This window comes from Ursus maritimus, unplaced genomic scaffold (assembly GCF_017311325.1).
Source record: "Ursus maritimus isolate PB19 unplaced genomic scaffold, ASM1731132v1 scaffold_4, whole genome shotgun sequence".
Lineage (NCBI taxonomy): Eukaryota > Metazoa > Chordata > Mammalia > Carnivora > Ursidae > Ursus > Ursus maritimus.
Window position 1 is genome coordinate 57,555,548 of NW_024426552.1, and position 13,259 is coordinate 57,568,806.

Below are 13,259 nucleotides of genomic sequence, written 5' to 3' on the forward strand. Positions count from 1 at the left end.
TCTACTTGGGAAGGTGATACTGAGCAAGAAAAGAACATTAATTTTTCATCAAAAAATGATTCCTTTTTAGTTCTTATTTTCACCTGTGAAATACTAAGTCCAAACTCCATATAGTGTAGGACACATTTTTTCTTTCATTTCATACACACAAAATCCCCAAATTGTTGGAACTGTTTATTTTTTCTTAATAGATACATTTGTTTTTGATAGCCTAGGTCAAAACCACGCAAGAACTACTCACCTCTGCAACTTACCAGGTTGGATATCTAGATCTAAATGTGTAAATCTTCCTCATTGCGGGCTCCTATCAACTTTTATAACATTTCCTTCTTGCTATACTAATGGTGTTACTGTTTTCTCCCTTTCTTTTCCTAAAATTTTCAGAGTTCAGGCCAGTGGATAAAAAGCTATTTCCAAAGCTGATCTAGCTCCATTGTCTCAAGACACTTAAACAAGCTAAGCTTAATATTTTTTTTTTTTTTTTTTAGAGGGGAGCGGAGAGTCACAGGGAGAGAAAGAGAGGGAATCTTAAGCAGGCTCTATGCCCAGTGTGGAGCCTGATGCAGGGCTTGCTATCTCATGACCCTGAGATCATGACCTGAGCTAAAATCAAGGGTTGGACGCTTAACTGACTGAGCCACCCAGGCACCCCTAGTCTTCATTTTTTAAATAAAGACCTATACAAATCCTTTTTCTTGCCTCAGGTTTCATTCTTGATTTACCAATTTCTCCTCTTCTTGTTTTTTCTTCCTCTCTGCCAAGATCCGCCTACGTTCAGCTCGCTGAACTGCTCTCTCTTCCATGGCTAGAAAATAGTAACACAGTTCCAATATCAAAAATATAAGGAATACTGCAAGAGAAATGTCTCCACGTTTCATGTTATTGTTAGGGTTTTCTTGCAAGTTGAGTGTTTACAATTTCAGAAACATTTATTTGTTTATAAATATATAAATATAAAATTTATATTTCAAAAATATAAGTTGTAGTTGTATTTATACATATATAAGTATATATATGTTATTTATATCCTCCTTACAGGTTAAAGACCTACAATCCTATCCTCAGCAATGATGAACAATTTGCAAATTGTTTTTACTTTTCTATTAGAATAACTCTTTACTGGTTTAAATAAGATAATGTGCCTGGATGATACTTTTATTACTGAAACCCAGAAACCAGAATTTTAATTTGATAATTCTTTAATGAATGGAGAAAACTTTAATTACATCTAACAAACACTTTGACAGTACAATCAGTCCTCAAATCCCATTGAGGGGATTCTGCTATTTTTTCCCAAGTCATTATACATATGTCTACATATGTTTAATGGCAACAACAACAACAAACAAACTAAAGTTTAGGGTCATGATGAATACATTAAAATCTAGTTTTAAGGCCTGGACAGATATCCAGATGGGCAGGAAATGGAATTGTACTAGGCATTTGGAGAACTGGCATCTGAACGAATTCAAGTGTCAGACTCCTGTTCTTGACAGTCTATTAAATATCGATCCAAAAGAAGCAAATGTGCAAGATGGTCTGATAATACGACTCTGTCATCAGTCGGGGCTTTTACAGGAAGAGGGGAATGGGTGGGAGGAGTATCAAGTTCTGCTCACCTAAGTCAGCCAATAGTTACTTTTGCTTCCTTGTGCCATGTTATAGAGAAGAAAATTTAAGTCCAAGTTTCAAGAATTAATAAATTCACCAGGCTATTTCTTAGAGATATTAAGTGTTTGCATTGCTGAAAAAAGAAGAGTGGGGGTGCCACAGATGGTGGCAGTGAGGCTGTCTTTAAAGAGGCAGAAATAGACTAGAGGATTAAAGTGAGAGCCCTGAGAAGCAGTCTCTGGTAATAAGTGCGTTCCCCATCTTTCCTAGAGCTAATCATTAAAGACTACTTGAAAAGTAGCCTGGAGTTCTAAATTATGGTAACTCCTTGATCAAACAATAATTTTTTAAAAGTAATCACACCAAACTGGGCATTTCCTGATCATTCTCAGTGGCAGGCAAAGATGGCATAAACTGCTGTCCTGGCAGAGAGTCAACGCAAAGACTGCTAATTTCTTCATGAAAAGGAATGGACTTCGGGCATAGCGTGCTTCAGATGACATCACTTCGTGTAAGGGCAGCAATCTTGCCAAAGATAAAAAATCAGACTTGCAACCACAATATAATTGCCAGTGTGCCTACCTCCATATACAAACATGCATAGTGCGTGATTACGTATACAGTAAAAACAATTAGTAGGTTCACTAGGTGGTGAATGCTTTTCTTCTCATTGTATTGTTTGGTTTAAATAGTGATTTCTACATGCATTATTAAATTAAAATGTCTGGTTTGTAGATTTCATTACTAAAAGCCTATCATCAAGGTATAACTCGTAATATGATGTGGATTGCTGTAAATGGATCAATAACTTAAGGTTAACAAAGTATAATGATAGGTGATCTATATCAGTGTTTGTCCTTAGCAGCTACTCAAGAGTTTTCTCATTTGTGCAACTGTCCAATATTTTTTCATAATCCAAACCAATCCTAAATGATACACCTTTCAGCATTTTTTTTTTTTTTTTGTATTCTTTGGGAAGGCCAAAAGGTGTGGCAGAAGGGGCAGGAAAAAATGCATGGAACTCTCAGGTGCACTGCACTCCTCACTCATAGCCATCTTTGACCAAGTTCTGCCAATTCTCAAAACCTAAGAATTGCCAAGATTCAGTCCTAGCATATTCTATTTCAGGAAGGAAGATAACCACCACCAGACCACCACCAAGACCGCCCTGCCTTTCAGTATGGGGTGGGGGGCCATCAGCTGCCTTGGGTTCCTTCTGGGTCCAGAGAGAGAATGTGGGGAGTCACTTCCTCTACCATAAGTCTCAGGTGGAGCAACAGGCGAACTGGGGGTAAAAAAAAAAAAGGAAAATAATTCAGACCAATAACCAGCTTTGTTCAAAGCTCTTGAGCCTGAGAAACTCAAAGCAGTTCATAAATTTTAATTAATGTTTACTCTCTTAAGATAATGACACATGAAATCCCCTCAATACATTGGTGTAACAAGGCATGGAAAGGCTGAGTGACTGGCCTGAGTCTGCTATGAGTCAGGTGCTCTGACTCCCATCCCAGTGCTTCAAATCAATAGGTATCTATCACCCACTTCTTAGTCTTATCAAAGTATAGAGTATGTCTCAAACATGTCTGAAACCATTGTAAGTGGCTTCTGAGACATTTGGACTCTTATTTCAGGCTCAAAGATGTTTACCTTTATCCAAAACAACTACAGATTTAAGCTAGGTAATTAGCCAGCCCCAGGGCTGCTCCATTTGTACCTGACATTGTACAACCCGGCTTCTCGGAACTAAATATAATCAGAAACCCAGAAATTGAGGTAGAGCAAGTAAGCATCGTTCTCTTTTACTGGTATAGTAACAGCTCCTCAAAGGGAGCACAACACAAATGCTAACTGTATAACTCACAGGTAGCCAGTTGCCTCAAATACTATCAGTACCTGTCACGGACCAATCGCAATGTAGGGGAGCTTCTTTGTCTTGAAAGTATACAATAAAAGAAAGGGAGAGATCATGGAGTCTGGAAGCTGGGTAAAAGAAGTTCAGGGGCCTCTCTACCACAAGGTAAAAACCCAAATCATGAGTCCAAAGAATGTTCTGATATAATAGACATACTTTGGAAGCACCTGGCAGGTACTTTTGGGTTCTTTTCCTCTGGGATTCGACAGCAGGCCGTTCTGGGCATCTGTGACTGCCGCAGCTCGCTCTGCGGCCCACCGAGCCTCGGCCAGCCGCTGGCTTTCCTTCAGCTCCAGAATTGTTTTCTGCTGTTCCTGAAGTTTCTTCTTTTGCTTTTCAATCAACCGTTGCTGGAAGACATGGCGGTTGTGGAAATGACCCATGCAAATGGCTTCTGTTTTCTGGCTGGTGGTTCTGAGCTTCTTGTTGCTTCCAGGCTGTGGGGAGGGCTCAACATTCCCGGTCTTGTGCTGCTTATTGTCAGATGTGTTCAGAGGGACATGTTGGAGGGGAACCTGCAAGTCACTCTTTGTTGGTCTTCCTAGGTGGGGGCTGGGCATGCAATCACAGCTCCCTGAGGGAGGCTTTTCCCACAGAGGTGGCCCAGCAGTCACCTGAGAGAGAAGGAGCATGTTACAGCTCAGCTATTGACAGGACTGTGTTGACGAGATCCCACCTCATCTAATCAGCCTTGTTTGGTTCAACGGCACAACGGCCTGTGTGCCTGGCCTGGCTATCTCAGAAGCTACCAGCCTTAGCTCTGTGAGCTATTCTCAGAATATGTGCTGCTGCTCGCCACAGAACCTGCGTGGGCGAGTGGCTGCAGTGTACGGACCATTGCCGTGGGCCAGGCCATTTGCAATAAGGAAACTGTGCTCTTAGAAATTTCTGATTTGGATTGTTCATTTGTGAATGAGGCAGGATTACTCCAGATATATATTTCAGGAATTTTAATCTGCATGAATTAACTCTGAATTTTGTGGTGAAGGACATATTCTCCCTCAAGAATGTTTGAAAACTAACAAATACCGTAACAAATCAATAATAGCTCTGTTCTCTCAATGCCTCTCTTGCCACTAATAAGTTAATCACAGAGTATGTATGTATGTATTTATTCACTCATTCATTCATTCTCAGGATTACAGCCTGGATTAAAGTTTACAGTCTCCAGATTATTGCCAGACGATCTCTGGGAAATATTTGCAAGCCCAGGATTACTGGGCAAATATTCGCATTACGTAAGAATATTATCAATAATACTATATTTTAGCATATGGCTTAATAGTTTTCAAAGCTTTATCATGTAATGGATCTCATTTAATAGACTGAAGTATCATACTCAATTTTAAGTTCTATGTAGAAGGGGAGGGAACAGAATTCTTAATCAGAAAAACTTTTCCTCGCCAAAATAATGCATAGCTGAAATGTCTCTTCTACAATGGTTTGATTCCATGGCCTAAGGTCTGACCAGCTTTTGATTCTGCCATCTGAAGCGGTACAAGGAGAAAAATACTATGAACTATCTTGTATCTTAAAAGCTTCTTGCTCTAAGGTACTCAAAAATATTTTTTCATGATGATGGAAATATTTCCTATAGATTCAGCTGAAGTGAAAAATGTGATATATGGAAACTCTGACATGCTAAAGCCTAAAAAATAACCTTCTGTTTCAGAAATGTCAATGGACATTTATTCATGAGAACACCTGCTTAAGTAATTTAGCATCCAGCAGGGTATATACTTTAGGCCCTTTTAAACTTTGTGATAATGGTAATTAACCCAGCAAGGCTGTAAAAGCCTTGAGGACAGCAAAAAGATTTCTTTTGGATCATGGTAACTTTTCAAGGTGAAAATAAGAGAATGAAACAAAGCTTAACGGTACAGATTGTACTTACTAGAACAGGACTGAACAGTCTGACATAATTAGCGTAAGTCATCTATTAGCTGATAATTCTGAAAATTTTCAAGATATAATGTATGCATTTGTGGTACATGCATCCCTATGATTGTAATTCGTGGGCATCTAACTAAAGATTTCATATTTTATTTATTCATGTTATACGCTACACTCTGGAAAAAAATTAGGGTTTATCTAATAACCTAGAGAGTCTATTATATCCTTTTATTTTCACTTGCTCTATTTTTTATAATATCCTTTCTTGATAAAATTATTTTCAGAGTTCTTAATTTCAGAGATTTAGAGGTCTTTCTTTCTTTCTTTCTCTTTTTTTTGAAGATTTTATTTATTTACTTGACAGAGAGGGAGCGCACAAGCAGGGGGAGTGGCAGAGGGAGAGGGAGAAGCAGACTCACTGAGCAGGGAGCCCAATGTAGGGCTCGATCCCAGGACCATGGGATCATGACCTGAGCGGAAGGCAGATGTCCAGTGACTGAGCCAAGCCACCCAGGCTTTTATTTCTTGAGTCATATATATACACACACATTATACACACACACACACACACACACACACATATATACACTATATATACTATATATACATAGTAATTTTTCTGTTTCATGCAAGTAAAAAATACTTTGTTCACTTTTTAAAAATTTACAGATAACAGTGTACCTTTGTAAAGTAAAAGGTTCAGACAGCTATTTCTTAAGATAGAAGACTCTGGGGTCTTAATGGAAACAAAATTATCTAACTGACGTAAAGATAGATAAATTGCCTAGAGGACATAAGTCCCAGTAAGGATCCTCATGATACCCCTTTGCTGAGAGGCTAGACTTAAATTAAAACCAGCCTACTTGCTGGCAGTAATCAGGGTAAAAAGCAAGACAGGGGCCCCTCTGGTGCCCAATTTAATTTTACATTGTCTGAGTTAAGTACTCAACAGCATTATGTGGAGGGGTCTGGGATGAAGGTGAGGGGGTAGAGGGTCTTCTCCAAGGGACTTTTCAAATATGACAAGTGCAATTAAGAAAGAAAAAACCGATAGGATTCACTTCATAAAAACTTAACTCTGTATAGTACCAAAACTCCAAAAATTATCCAAAAAGACAAATGAAAAAATGAAAAAAATTTTGCAAAATATAGAGTAATAAAAATACCAATATAAAGAGCTCCTAAAAATAAGAAAAAGATATCTAATTAAGTAGAAAAATGTATAAGGGCATGAATAGACAAGTCACTAAATATCTATCTTTCTATATCCATTTTCACATATATATATATGTGAATGGCCATTGCAAAAAATGTTTACCCTCACTAGTAATAAAAAATGCAAATGCTGAAGGAATAATAAGATGAAAATATTTTACTATCAACTTAGCAAAAATGAAAAATGTGTTACTGGGCAGGAAAATAGGCATTTCTTTGGCACAACCTTTCCAGAAAGGCAACTTGGTAATAGTCTTTAAAATGTGCATTCTATTTTTAGGTATTTATCCTAAGTAAAGCATTCAAGTAAAAGTGGATGTGTGCAAAGATTTCATTACAAGGATGATCACTGAAGCACTATTTGCAATAGTGACAAACTAGAAACAATTTAAATGTCCAGCAATACAAAAAAGGTAAACAGATTCTAGCTTAGGGGGTTCATGATTGAATATCTGAGAGCCATTACAAAACGATGGCAGAGAACAGTAGTCCTTAATCAAGGGGTATTCATCAGGTTCACCTGTGAAACTTAAAAAAATAATAATACAGGTGCCCTAAAACCAGAAATTCTAATCAAGCAGATCTGATCTGTGGTTTACGGTCAGTTGAGAACTAATGCTGCAACAGATTTAGTGACACAGAAAATTCTCATGTTATATTGTGAAATTGCAAAAATTTTTTTAGAAAAACAGAATAGTTACATTATTAAGAAAAAAAAATGGCCTTACTTTCTCTGTATTATGAAAAAGTAGATATCCTCAATAACTTGACTAAAGAAAATTTAAAAGCTAAATAAAATATTCAAGAGAAAAATTTGCATATGCCCAAATAGAGAAAAGACTATATGGCTATTCAGCATGTTACTGGTGGTTATCTCCAGATGATGGAATTACAGGCTACTATGCTTTTTCCTCTGTCATTTTCTATCAAATTACCATAATTAACACATGATTTTTCTTATTAAAAAAATAAAAACTTAAAAATTTCCCGTGTGTGTGTGTGTGTGTGTGTGTGTGTGTGTGTGTGTTTGTGTGTGTGTGTATACATATATCCCAAGCTCATTTAGATAGGAAATGTCTGATGATCAAGTAAGGGGAGTTCAAGAGTTATAAACAATGCTTTATATAACTGTTCCTGAAGGAGTCTTTCGCTTAGTTGTTTTAAATCCCTCTCTGTATTATGTCCCTACCAAGTCTCAAGTATACCAAAGTTCATATGCGATACATAAGAAGAAGATTCAGTTCAAGAAAATCAACACTAACTGAAAGCTAACCTTTGTGTACTGTACACAGCTCTCATTTTCTAGATAGTCCAGGCAAGGCAATCTGACAGCGGCCAATATAACCCAGGCTATACAGGTGCAGAGCTCAAATGGCAGTGTTTAATAAGCAGAAGACCAAGCAAAGGAAAAACAGTGTACCTCTCCGTTTCTTATAGGCGGATCCACCACAGCGGCTGCCTCCCCAAGGAGACTGATGCCTGATGCCCCATCTGTGCTGAGCTTCCCTAGTGATGCCGCCTCCAGCAGCTCATTCACTTTCTTCCTAGTTTCCTCCTTTGTTAGAGCCAGCTCCCTCTTCAGGCTCTCTGCACGGTGCCAATGCTGCCATTCAGTAAAGCCGCGTCGGAGAACTTGTTTCCTGTTATACTCCGTGGCCAGTTGTTGTTTTCTAAGCAACAAAGTATTTCCCGTTAAAAAGAAGCAGCCATTTACAGCTTATTAGTTGATAATATAAAAGAAACACAAGTCTAAAAGAGTCCCATAAATGTTCCATCTTAGATCCGGCATTTCCTTTTATTTAAGTTACATGGAATCGCTTTGTCAAATTCCCTGGAGCAAAAGGTCTGCTTGTAGAGGGCATTGGCACCTTAAGAGATTACCTCAGAAGAAAGAGTTCTATCATGTCACACAGGCATACTACATTTTAAAAATTACCACAAAATAGTTTCTGAGAGCTTTTGGAGGGGAAGGAGCAAAAGAAATAGGCCTATAAATAACTACTTTTAAAAGGATGAACACATGAGGGAGATTTCAGGCATGCCTGCAAATCCAAGGAAGACAGAGGTTTGGGAGAAAGGGAATGCAACAAGATATAACAAGTGAACTGTCAATAACGAATTAAGTATAAGACTTATAAAAAGTCAATAAGAAACCATGAGGGTGGATCTTATGAAAGAAGGACTTGATCAGGGACACAGGATCTCCTAAGAGAAGGACTCATTTATCAAATCCTTCAACTGAATGAATGAAAAGCACTGCCTTATGAGGATACCTGCTACACACTGGAAACGTGCGAAAGACATGTCAGAGACAACTTGCTCTCATGGAACCCATTCACAGTCCAGTAGTGGGTCTGGTTTATTCACTTTGTAAGGAAGAGCTCCTTCTGTTTCCTGGAAACTTCACGATGTTAGGGGACATCACTGAGTAGAGCTGGGAACTGCCTGCTACATTCCCTTCCCAAAGGGGATCTCCATTAGGGGACATTCTTGTGGTGGCCAGTTGAGAATTCAAGCATGGAGGTCTCTGAGCTCTATCTAGAAGTGGATGATTATTGTCCCTGAAGAAGTAAGTTGTTGAGTTTGGAACTTATTATATCACATCAGGGGTCAGTTTTGAGGTTTAAAATCGACTACTGTTTAGACACCTACTTGATTTTATTTTGTAAAGGTGACTCAAGTTCTCTATAATACTATTTGCATACCTGTTTCTGTTAAACACCCATAACACTTAACTTTCCTCATGGACTCTCTGGGGTTATATATATATTAAAAAAAAAAAAAAAAAACCAAGTTCTTAAGTCAGTAAGTCAGGAGAACATTTCTAGAGTTCTTAAATCACTTAAATCTTTTTTGACTGTCACCTACAGTAAGAAAAATGTTACACTGTGACACAATATACAAGTTTAAGTATATATGTGTGTATGAAACAAAAGTATATATAATTGAAACAGAAGTTTCACCAAACAATATCTACCCTTACTACCAGAAGTGCATTCTGGCATTTCTGTTCCATCCCATTTCTTTGAAAAATACAGCTCATTTGGAGCCTGATTTCAGGGACCCATGAATGGGTTAAAACTCTTAGTTTGAAAAAAACTACTCTAAAGTCACAGAATTTAACCTATGTCAGAGGAGTTGAATGAAACAGCCAATTAGTGAGAGTAGAGTCAACTGAAATAGTGAAATTCAGGATAAACGCTAACAACTCTGCCAACAGCATATTTCATTGTATTTAATTGCTTCCCTCTACTGTATTAATGATAGGTGCTCAATTAATACTTGATTAACTGATGTTTTTCTAATAAAAGTATAATATAGGTGGTAATATAAATATTTATACATGGAATTTAATTTGATGGAAATAAATTATCTAATATGGGACTGAATAACCTTAACATACAAATTTTAGAGGAAATAAAGATAACAAATCAGGTAGCAATGCAGGTAAGAAAAAAAGCTCCAAAAAATATCAATGTTTAAATAGTGAAACAAATAAAAAGCCTATAGCACTTTTCTTAAGTAAATGAAAATCATAAATTTCCACTGCATAGAAGATGTATACTGCTCTGTCTGATTAATGTGAAATTCAATTTACATCAATCTGCTCAGGAAGGGGGAGTGTGAAATTTACCTGATGTGTTAATTTCATGTTTTTAGAGCATAAACAGCCAAAAGCAGCACTAGAGTTTCAACTGTGATGGAAGAGATTATTTGGACACTATAAAAAGACAAAGAGAAAAATATTTCTGCAACTATAACAAAAAGACTAAAGAAAATGGGTAAAAATTGCATGTTGACCATAGTGCTTAGAGCCCACTCTATAATGGTTACGTAGGGGATTTCCAAGTGTATTTAAGATATCTACATGCGTGCGTTGAGCTGGAAGAGTAGAAATGCAGAAGCTCCAGACGCAAGGCTGGGTTTACTCGGGCTCCTCTGCAGTTCACTTCAGCAGGGCGATAATATTCCAAGTAAGGTGGTTTCCATACTTTTTAAAAGATGACACTAAAAACAAATATTTCTGAAAGTGAAAAATCACTTAAACTTCCTAAAACCTCAATGTGATGCAAAACTTCGGTATGCTAACCAAAAGAAATGGTTTCAGACACAGTTCCCAGATCACGATAAAATGAAGGACAGCGTTCCCTTATGGAAAACACCCTGTCCCAGTATGCTTCCAAGCTGAAATCTGGGAATTTCTGGCAAGAGTATATAAATTGATCATCATAGTTATATAACTGCATGCACAGAAAGGCTGTCCCTAAAGACCAAATATAATGGAAAAACTCCTTTTTTCCTTCCTATGCAGGGAAAAATCTGGTTCTTCCCCCTGTGTTTGTCTCCTGTGTGTCTCCTTTACCTTTTCAGAGAACACCTCGCTTCTGGCACTATGGTCACCAAATGTGTGGAGGTTTTCCCCCCACCAACAAGCAACTCTTGGACACGCAGCAGGTATCCACAAATTCAACTCAGTTCTGATATTATCTACACCAAGGACAGTGTCAGATCCCCCAGGTTAAGGGCTCAGTCCCATAAGATTCTCCCCCCAACCCCACCCCCCAGCTTCAGACGCCAGTCACAAACCCAGGTTATCTATCACCTGTTCTTCTGATCAGTTGGCTACAGATCAGAGGTTCCAACCACCCCATCCACGGGTTTGATTAATTTGCTAGAGTAGCTCACTGAACTCACGGAAACATTTATGTTGACCAGTTTATTAAAGGATATAATGAAGGGTGCAGATGAACAGCCAGATGAAGAGATGCATAAGGTGAGGTCTGGGAGGGTCCTGAGCACAAGAGCTTCTGTCCCCACGTATCTGGGGACAGATGTCAATGTGGATGTGTTCATCTGCCTGAGTTCCTTGGACCCCGTACTTTTGGGATTTTATGGAGGCTTCATCATGTAGCTATGATTGATGTTAACTCCATTTCAGCCTTTCTCCTTTCTCAAGAGAATGGGGGGCAAGGCTCAATATTCTAAGTTTCTGATCATGGCTTGGTCTTTCTGGTGACCAACCCTCATCTGAGAGCCATCCAGGAACCAACCCAGAGCTATCTCATTAGAACAAAGACACTCCTATCAGGAAATTACAAGGGTTTCAGGAGTTCTGTGTGGGGAGCAGAGGTCAAAGACCACTATTAGAACAAGAGATGTTCCTAGTACTCTTATCATTTAGGAAATTACAAGAGTTTTAGGAGCTCTGTTCCAGGAATCAGGGGCAGAGACCAATACGTATTTTCTACTATCTCACACCTAAGAATATAAAATATGAAGGTTTAAATAGAAATTTAAATATGAACTGTGCTGTTTAGAATCAATACCTCAAGTGATGCTTAGCGATCAGTGCATGTTCTAGAACCTGTAAGTCAGAAGAATACTAACTAGACGGGGCACTAGATAAGCACCTGGAAGTTTCTAAGCCTCAGTTTCCTCCTAAAAATGGTATCACCCTAAAAAACAAAAAAACAAAACCTGTATTGCCGGTCCTACAGGATTTTTTTTTTAAAAAGATCTAATTTAAAACACACATACACATATACCCCTGAATATACAGAACAAATTCTCATGGAAGATAACACTATCTTAGGACAGACCACTAGATATCTAAAAAGTACCTAAAAGTTCCTTTTTAAAAGGAAATGAGAAATGATAAATAAATAACCACACACTCGTTATCTGATTGATCACGAGTTCTGCCAAAACGTGACGCAGAACACGACGAGACAGCAGTGCGGACAGCTGCATTTGGGATGAGCGGGAATGGGGATGGATAAGCTAATGCATTCAATAATGCACCAGGTAGCCCCCAGGGAAAGAGTGGAAGCTAACGACATTCTGTTTGAAAGAGTTTTAAGGTGAGCCAGGCAGTGCAAGTGTGGGCCCCCTGCTGGTCTGACAGACCTATGAGGAGCTTTACTGGCTTCGGATGCCATGCAGTTTCTGGTCTCTCTCCTAGATACCTGGGTGAGCATGGAGGGAAGGGCACCGAAAATGATTCCCGGGGGCTTGGGGGGGGGCGCTCCTTAAGTGATTGCCCAAAAGAATGCTAAAATGAGGAGTGGGGATATGGGGATACCTGACCGTCTATTTTCAAGTCAGCCTCCCCACCTCTAGGCTCGCATGTGGGCTCACCCCAGCCTGCTCTCCCACAAGCTGCCTATGTGCTGGTTTACCAGTCTTTTCCCCAAATTAAAAAACGCCCTCTTCTACTTAGCTACATTTCTATCTCTCTCAGAAGATGGGGCCCAAGAATTCCTATTTTTAAAAAGCTCCTCGGGGGATTATAATGCACGATAGCCAAGTCTATGTCACTCGTAAGTATTTTTCTTATGGTGCCTTCTGTTGCAATTATTTTTAGTATTTGGGTACCATTTTTCACTTCACTTAGACTGAAAACTCCTAGAAGGTAAGTGTTTAACACTTTTTTTCCAAGTCCCCCTCTCTGTACTTAGGAGAGAGCCTAGTACCCAGTAAGTATCAGTAAAGCTGGTTGGCTGAAAGAATAAATTCTATCAAACAGAATGAAAGAATGAATGAACAAATGAATGTCATGGTTTGAGAGATGTGAAAGGGCCAGTCTGTCCACTGGGTCGCCACAGTACCCTCGAATCCTCAAATCCCC

General features: G+C 38.7%; 1 protein-coding gene across 3 annotated transcripts in view; it reads right to left on the bottom strand.

The window, feature by feature from the left end:
- CCDC191 (coiled-coil domain containing 191) overlaps positions 1-13,259 on the bottom strand; it is an 81,562-nt gene that overhangs the window by 32,428 nt on the left and 35,875 nt on the right. For all 3 annotated transcript variants that reach the window (XM_040621258.1, XM_008708264.2, XM_040621259.1), the window contains 4 exons: positions 8,052-8,301; positions 3,680-4,137; positions 2,784-2,896; positions 723-805 (listed from right to left, as the gene is read on the bottom strand). In XM_040621258.1, coding sequence (XP_040477192.1) covers positions 723-805; positions 2,784-2,896; positions 3,680-4,137; positions 8,052-8,301 — 904 coding nt within the window. The remainder of the gene's footprint in view (positions 1-722; positions 806-2,783; positions 2,897-3,679; positions 4,138-8,051; positions 8,302-13,259) is intronic.